The sequence below is a fragment of the Eptatretus burgeri genome, chromosome 2 (assembly GCF_056783735.1).
Source record: "Eptatretus burgeri isolate ZD-2024b chromosome 2, Ebu_testis_v1, whole genome shotgun sequence".
Classification (NCBI taxonomy): Eukaryota; Metazoa; Chordata; class Myxini; order Myxiniformes; family Myxinidae; genus Eptatretus; species Eptatretus burgeri.
The window spans coordinates 64,479,918-64,488,011 of NC_140962.1; the positions used below are offsets into that span (position 1 = coordinate 64,479,918).

General features: G+C 44.9%; 1 protein-coding gene across 7 annotated transcripts in view; it reads right to left on the minus strand.

Annotated features, from left to right (window-relative positions):
- Nucleotides 1–7,557, minus strand: part of LOC147032189 (choline/ethanolamine transporter flvcr2b-like) — a 91,941-nt gene extending 84,384 nt beyond the window's left edge. For 3 of the 7 annotated variants that reach the window (XR_015055071.1, XM_085869566.1, XM_085869569.1), the window contains exon 1: nucleotides 7,213–7,557. Coding sequence is in view for 4 of the 7 variants with exons in the window: in XM_085869566.1 (XP_085725692.1) it covers nucleotides 7,213–7,361 (149 nt within the window). In the remaining 3 variants the exon portion in view is untranslated. Of the gene's footprint in view, nucleotides 1–6,672; nucleotides 6,904–7,015; nucleotides 7,168–7,212 lie in introns of those variants that run through there. The other 4 variants (XM_085869565.1, XM_085869564.1, XM_085869567.1 and 1 more) reach the window with 4 other exon arrangements.
- Nucleotides 7,558–8,094: the final 537 nt, after the last annotated feature.

Here is an 8,094-nt window from a genome sequence, read left to right on the forward strand (position 1 = left end):
GAGATCAGACAACCACTTGAAGGCAGAGATGACCCACAAAATATATAATGGAGAAGAAAGTAAATACCTATGGATTTTTTTTTAATGCCTTGAACAAACCTTGGTACATCACAGGTGATAAAAGTTGTGGTCAAGTTTCATCGAAAATGTGTGTTTTGCTTCAGAAAAGAAAGCAAATACATATTGAGAGGCAACGCCCCCCTCCCTTAGACCCCAATTTCTTTTCTATGTCATGAACAAACTTTAGTACACCATGGGTGGTGAAGTTTCATTGGAATTGCGTGTCGTTTGAGAAGAAATCAAATGCATATTTTGAGGGGAAAACCCTCTCTCCCCATAGACCCTCCTAGACGCCAATTTTAACCTCTGCCACCGAAGGTGAAGGAGGTCATGTTTTCACAACTTTGTCTGTTTATGTACAGAACATCTCAAAAAGTTGAGGATGGATCCGGATGAAATTTTGTGTACACGTTCGGTGTGCGACGGGGACTAACTGATTAGATTTTGGTGAAGATCCAAATCAGGATCCAACTCCAATAATTTTTCAGTGATTCTTCACCATTGAGAGATAGGACCAAAAACGATATATAGCACGATATCTCAAATATGTAATGGGTCAGATATGTTCTCGTGGATCAAGCATTGCATAGCGGCGGTATGTGCTCTCCCAAGAGCCCTTCTAATATTTGTTGTGAGCAAACTTTAGTACATCATGGTTGGTGAAGATGGTGGTCAACTTTCAGTGGAATCGTATGTGTATTTTTTTTTTTTTTAAAACACATTGTCGAGGCTCGTATGAGAGCTAACACAACACACAGCAGGGGGGCGGGGGCATGAGACAAGAGGGGCAGGAGAGGGAAGAAAAAAAACAGTGGGGAACAGAGACGTTGGATCTGTGGGAGAGGGATGGGGCCGGGAACACGTCGTATACCAGATGGACATTACATGGACTTACAGGAAGGAAAGCAGGTAATTTGGAGGAGGTTGGTTTAGGGTGGATTAACGGGGATAGAAAAGATTGAGGTTTTGGATGAGGGACGATAAGAGGTGGTGGTGAACAGCTGTTTTGAAGGCCTGGAGGGAAGAATGGGATTGAACAGTGTGTGGGAGTTTATTCCGAAGGCGGGAAAAAAAAAAATAGAAATGAAAGAGTGAAGGTGAGCAGTGATTCGTGACTTAGTTTTACCAGAAGGGGGGTGTTGGCGGACCTCGAGCGCCCTGTGGAAATATGGTGGGGACATATCGCAGAAAAATGGGGGTGGGGGGCAAGACAGGAGAGGAGACACCACAAGACAAAGACCATCGACCAGCCTGCGGTGAGAGAGTGAGAGGCCAAACGACTCAGCATAATCGCGGGAGATGCCAATGATCCTAAATGCCTTGGTTTCCACAGCGTGAAGCCGAGAAAGGTGAGAGGCAGGAGCACCAGCCCAGAGGGGAGAGCAGTACTCATCAGGCTGCGGATGAAAGCTTTGTTTGTGGTCAGCTCCTCAGGTGGGCCGAGGAAGGACTATGCACGACGGAGAATTCCCAGTCGGCGACCAGCTTTGGAGGCCAGGTTGGAAATGTGGCTTTCCCAGGAAAGATCGTGGCAGATAGTGAGACCAGAAGCTTGAATGGAAGGACTTCAAGAGGATTGTTGAGAAAGTAGATTGGGGGGGGGGGGGGTTCTAGACTGTCCTTTTAGAGAGACATCGTGAGTGCGAGATTTGTCAGGATTGAAAGACATGTTCTAAGTGTTGGACCAGTTTGTGATTTTATCCAGATCTGCAGAGAACGAAGAAGCTGCTGCTTGCCAGTCTGAGGGATGACCGATGGTAAGACAGAGGGTGGAGTCATCAGCAAAGAGATAGAGAGGATTTTCCAGAGTCGGAGAGATCATTGCTGAAAACCAGAAAAAAAAAAAACAGGGCCCAGAATGCTACCTTGAGGAACTCCAGCCTGGACAAGAAGGGGGGGATGAAAACTCCATTTAGGGCCACACGTTTGCTGCGACAGGAGAGGAAGTCTGCGAGTCACGAGTGGAGATGGCCTTGGATACCAGAGTGGGAAGCAGGGCATGGTGCCAGACCGTGTCAAAAGCACATGATATATTTCGGGACATAGCTCTGATTTCATGTCAGGCATTGAGGACCTTCAGCAATTGTTGGGAGAGTAGAAGCAACATATCCAGGGAAGAGTGACCTGGTCTGAAACCAAATTGATGATCGTAAATCAAGCCATTAGAGAAGAGGAAGGATTTAATGTCTGAAGCGATGATGGATTCCATATAGTACAGGCATTTTAGCAGAAATATTTGGTCAACCTCCCAAAATTGCAACAAAAGCAAACTCAACAGATTTTGATTCCTGGATATGTCCTCAGTGACAGAAAAAAAAAAGTCCTAAGGGATCCTCCAGGGGGAAAGTCCTGAAATCATGGAAATCCAATATGGCCACCTCCCGACTTCAGGGAAAATTAGAAAATTGTAAAGATTGATATTTTAACATGTAAATATATGTTTTTCTGCATTATAATTGTTTCTAGTTATGGTCAGTATATTGATATACAAGAATAATTATAAAAAAAATTGAAATGTGTTGAGGGTAAAACAAAACATTATAACTTTTTTGTCCAAAAATGTCAATTTTTTGTCCCAAAATTTTTTTTTTAACCTGATACCGATTTTGGCTCCTGGACAAAAAAAAAAAAAAAAGAAATGTTGAAGACAGAAGATGAAATCAAGTCTATGGCAATACAATATAATTATGTAAATCATTGGAACATGACAAAATTCACAATTCCACTCGGGGCAATCACATCTGCCTGACGAAGGTTTCGAAATGAAAATGAAAATGAAAATTCGCATTAAACTCAGAAACTACATCCATTATAAACTTACTATACATGTTGAGAAAAATCAAGCGTATTAAAGTTTGAACTTGGCAATGTCGTCATCATCCTCATCATTGTCACATGGAGTGTTTGTGCAGCCAGAGCCCCTGCAGTTTCCACAAGCTGGAGTGCACTCAATGTTGTGCTTCTTGCATGTGCATCTCATGGTGCTTCATTCAGCCTGGCAGTTGCACCTATGTGATGCACCCACCACCCGAAATCAGCGCCCACCTTCCTTTCACCTTTGAACCTTCACCTGTACTGGATCCGCCCGTCTCCTTCCGATTGGCCAGCTCTTTTAGAGGGCAACGCCGTTTTGATCCGATTGGCCAGCTCCTTCAGAGGGTAACGCCGTTTTGATCCGATCTTGCAGTCAAAACGCGGCCGTGTTGGAGATCACCGTCAAAACGCCGCCGTGGGTTGTCGTTGTTAAAATAAAGTTAGAAAAGAATAACACTACCTCAAAGATGCACAGCCCGGAACATGAACAAATCCGTTATACATCGGTGGGGAATTCTAACCTGGAACACACACTTACTGAAATAACTGACCTCTGGGGAACCTGAATGGTGTTCTCTGAATTTCCACCACCGTAACAATGTGTGTGTATATATATATATATATATATATACATACATACATACATACATACATACATACATACATACATACATACAGTCGACTAGGTGCAAGTCGTCACCATCGGGACCGAGATAAAAAGTGACGACTTGGAAATGTGACGACTTGCGCGTATGCGAACATTCATGATGACTGTGGGGTGAAGGATGAAGTCTCGCGTGTCCTGGACACATAGGTGTGAGAGCCGGCTATTGTACCAAAAGGAAAACACAATCCTCGGGGCATAGGTGGGGGTGAGTTGGTGAGTTGGAAAGTGATCAAGCAAAGATGGAATTCATGAATGAGTTTTTCAAAAGTAAAGATAATGAACAACTCTGAAAGACAACTCGTATACCATCGGTGATGGTATGGTGACAAATTACATGACACAGTCATCGTGGTGATGATGACCACTCAATGCCTCTGTGTAAGTGAGTGCGGTAATATACAAAACAAGCCAAGATAAAACCATGATCGGACTTCAACACTAAGCTCGATCGATCCTTTACTTCTTCGCGAAGTAATCCGTTATGTTTGACTGCCTCAAACTCTTGGGCATCTGGTGCATGAGAAAGGATTCAAACCGGTCATTGTATTCCATGATGTTGGCTGGGCAATCCTCCACCGAAAGACAGTATTGGCCGAAACCGAATATTTGGCTGAGCCGACATTTGCCGAATCCAGATGATGAGCCAGTCATCGACATCTTCAAAGGACACACATTTCACGCATTTCACACATTTCACACTTCCCACCGGCCTCACAATCTTCTCCACTTGTCCAAATATCTTGCCCTTATTCTTCAAGATATCGTTCAATGTCTGCCGTTTGATGTCCAACTTCTCAGCTATGTCTGTTTTCTTCATCAGTGGATTTGCCTCGCAAAACTGAATAATGTCATATTTTTCTTGGTAGGTTTTAGTTGTAAGCTTACGCTTGGTCGCCATTGTCCTGCCTGCAGTGCGATCAACGTGTGTACACAGTTATATATAGCCTATCACTGGCGGTGTACACCAATGAGCGAGCATCACGATTCCATGAAATCGGGCTTCTCATGAGGCAGCAGTTCCATGTGACGAGTTAGGAGTGGTAATTTACTTGAGTTTCCATTACGTGGGAATGGACAACATCTGACGACTTAGACGAAGTGACGACTTAGAGATGACGACTTACAGAGGGATGACCCTTTATTCAAAGGGATTTAACGTGAGATAAATTCGGGACTTTTTGACGCTGCCGACTTAAGCGAAGTGACGAGTTACACGCTGCCGACTTACACCTAGTCTACTGTATATCTATACATATACTAGTACAAGCCCGTAGGTGAGTGCCAGTATGTGCAGCCCTCTCTCTTGCCCCTCCCTCTCATCTCGCCCTTCCTCTCTCTCGCCCCCACTCGCAGATATTAATCGACACATAAATGCCCGTAACTTGGGAACCGCTCGTCCAATTAATATCAAACCTTGAAAAGGCACATCCACGGGTCCCTGGCAATATTCCTGGCAAGTTTAAATCAGATCGAACCGTCAATTGAGCAAAAAAAAAAATAAGAAGAAATAAAAAAAAATAAATAAACATTAATCGCCCCTTCCTCTCTCCCCCTCTCGTGCCAGTACCCTCTCTCGTGGGTGAGGCGTGCCAGTATGTGCTGCTTTGTTCCTTAGCTCTCGTAAACGACGACTGGATTGGGGCATTTTTTTCAATTAGATCGGACCATCCGTATCATAAATGGCAATAACTTGGGAAACACCTGGGAAACATTCAGGTCCCCAGCGTCAATTGTGACGTCATATCAAACGAAGAAGAATTGTGACGCCTCCTCTCTCTCGCCCACCTCGCTCCCCCTAGTCTCGCTCCTCCTCTCTCGCATTGTAAAGCCCCCTCTCACCCCCCCTCGCCCCCTCTCTTGACCCCCCCCTCGCCCCTCTCTGTAAATGCATTCACAAAAAACAAAAAATTAATAAATAAATGACCATTAATTGTGATGTCATTCGTGACGTCATAGCACCGTGTCTTGTCATTGGTTGACAGATAAATGGCCGTAACTTGGGAACCGCTCATCCGATTAATATCAAACCTTGAAAAGGCACATCCGCGGGTCCCCGGCAATATTCCTGGCAAGTTTCAATCAGATCGGACAGTCAATCATGCAAAAAAAAAAAAAAACATTAATCGTCACGTCATAGCACCGTGTCCTGTCCTTGGTCGACAGGTAAATGGCTGTAACTTAGCAACCGCTCGTCTGATTAATATCAAACCTTGAAAAGGCACATCCGCAGGTCCCCAGCAATATTCCTGGCAAGTTTCAATCAGATCGGAACGGCGATCGTGCAAAATAAATAAATAATTACTTGTGACGTCATTCGTGACGTCATAGCACCGTGTCCTGTCATTGGTCGACAGATAAATGGCCGTAACTTGGGAACCGCTCATCCGATTATCAAACCTTGAAAAAGCACATCCGCGGGTCCCCGGCAATATTCCTGGCAAGTTTCAATCAGATCGGACCGTCAATCATGCAAAAAAAAACAAAAAAAAAAAAACATTAATTGTCACGTCATAGCACCGTGTCCTGTCCTTGGTCGACAGGTAAATGGCTGTAACTTAGGAACCGCTCTTTTTTTTTTTTTTTTTGTATACCTTGGTCGAGGCTCGTATGAGAGCTAACACACAACTCACAGCAAGGAGGCATGAGACAAGAGGGGCGGGAGTGGAAGGGACAAAACAGTGGGGAACAGACACATTAGGTGAACTGTGGAAGAGGTCTGATTAATATCAAACCTTGAAAAGGCACATCCGCAGGTCCCCAGCAATATTCCTGGCAAGTTTCAATCAGATCGGACCGGCGATCGTGCAAAATAAATAAATAATTACTTGTGACGTCATTCGTGACGTCATAGCACCGTGTCCTGTCATTGGTCGACAGATAAATGGCCGTAACTTGGGAACCGCTCGTCCGATTGATATCAAACCTCGAAAAGGCATATCTGCGGTTCCCCGGCAATATTCCTGACAAGTTTCAATCCGATCGTCGAGAAACGGCGGTGGCAGACAAACAGACAGACACAAAAATTGTTGGAATCATAGATATAATTTATTATAATAGATACAAATCTAAACCATTAGTCATCACAATGTTCACGAAATTCCATGTCAGCAAGATCAATTGATGTGGTTTACCTTTTATCAGAGTATCGACACGTCAGTCATGCTCCACCAAGATAATACCTTGTCGGCGTGACGGAAGCCGGCTATCCTACCTGCACGACACTCTGACGGAAAAGGCATCATTCGAGGTGTGTGTGCGCTTGGAGACGTGATCGTGATGACGCATCGATCGATGTGAGCGAGGTCGGACGGTCAGTCCTCCTGACACGGTCACGTGACCAAGTTTCGAGGGGACCACGTGGCACTTCAACGGTCAACAGTCACCGAAACGAATTCCCTGAACAAAGAACCACAACGGAGGAAAAAAAATAAACCATTCGAGCCGATCAAAGCATTCGCGACTCCGATTACCAACCTATGGTTGTTCGTCCGTTCCGCGCTGGCCTTTTAAATGCTGAGGGTCGAGCCCGGACGGGATTCGAACCACCGACACAACCGAGCGTGGCGGCAGTAACCACGGGACACGCGCACGACGCAATTTGAGGCTCGAGTACATTCGTTTGACCAATCACGTGACACGAGGAGACGTTTCCAGTGACACACGTGACTCACCGGGAGAATATGTTGTTGATGATCCCGTACTCGATCCACTGGAAGGCATTGCTGAGCGAGTAACAGCTAAAAAGTGCAACAATAACCCATCGCAAGGGATACAAGCGCGTCCCGCCGCTCTCGTGTCCCGACATGACGTTCTTCTCCATGGCAGTGAGACGTGGTAAGAGCTCGCCGCGCCGAGCATGCCTCACGCGTTTCCTCCCGTGATTGGGCCACACGGCGTTCGGTGCTCGCTTTTTTTATTTATTATTTTTTCCCAGAATGCCCAGCGAATAACTCGCCGTGACCTTTGAGGCTCGCGGTCCGTCCGCCTCACGATCTCGCACATCGCGGTGCAATGAGGACGCGCGTGCACGCGATTTAACCTTGCAGCCAATCAAATGCTGCCACGTCATTAAAAAACATTTCGAAAGGGGGAGGGGTGTGTCACTGTTTTCAAGATTTGTATCGTTTTCAGTTTGTTTTACACGATTTCCTCTGTTCGTCGTCGTCGTGTGATTTGAGTCACTGATTTGATTCTGTCATTTCACTGTGAAGGAGTAAATACGATGCCGAACATTGTTGTGTGATCCACAAGGTCGATATATATATATATATATATATATATATATATATATATATATATATATATATATATATATATATATATATATATATATATATATATATATATATATACACACATACACATCCTGTCGGTGATGACGAGTATATATCATATCAGAGGAACGCAGTGAGGGTGCGGAAAAAAATGTCGGTCCCACCCGCGAAAAAACAAAACTGATGTTGGAGGATCTATAAAAAGTTGGAGAGCCGACCTGGTCTGTTCAAGCGATTGTCTCGGCAGGGATCACCTTTCAGTACTCCAGAGTCCAGACC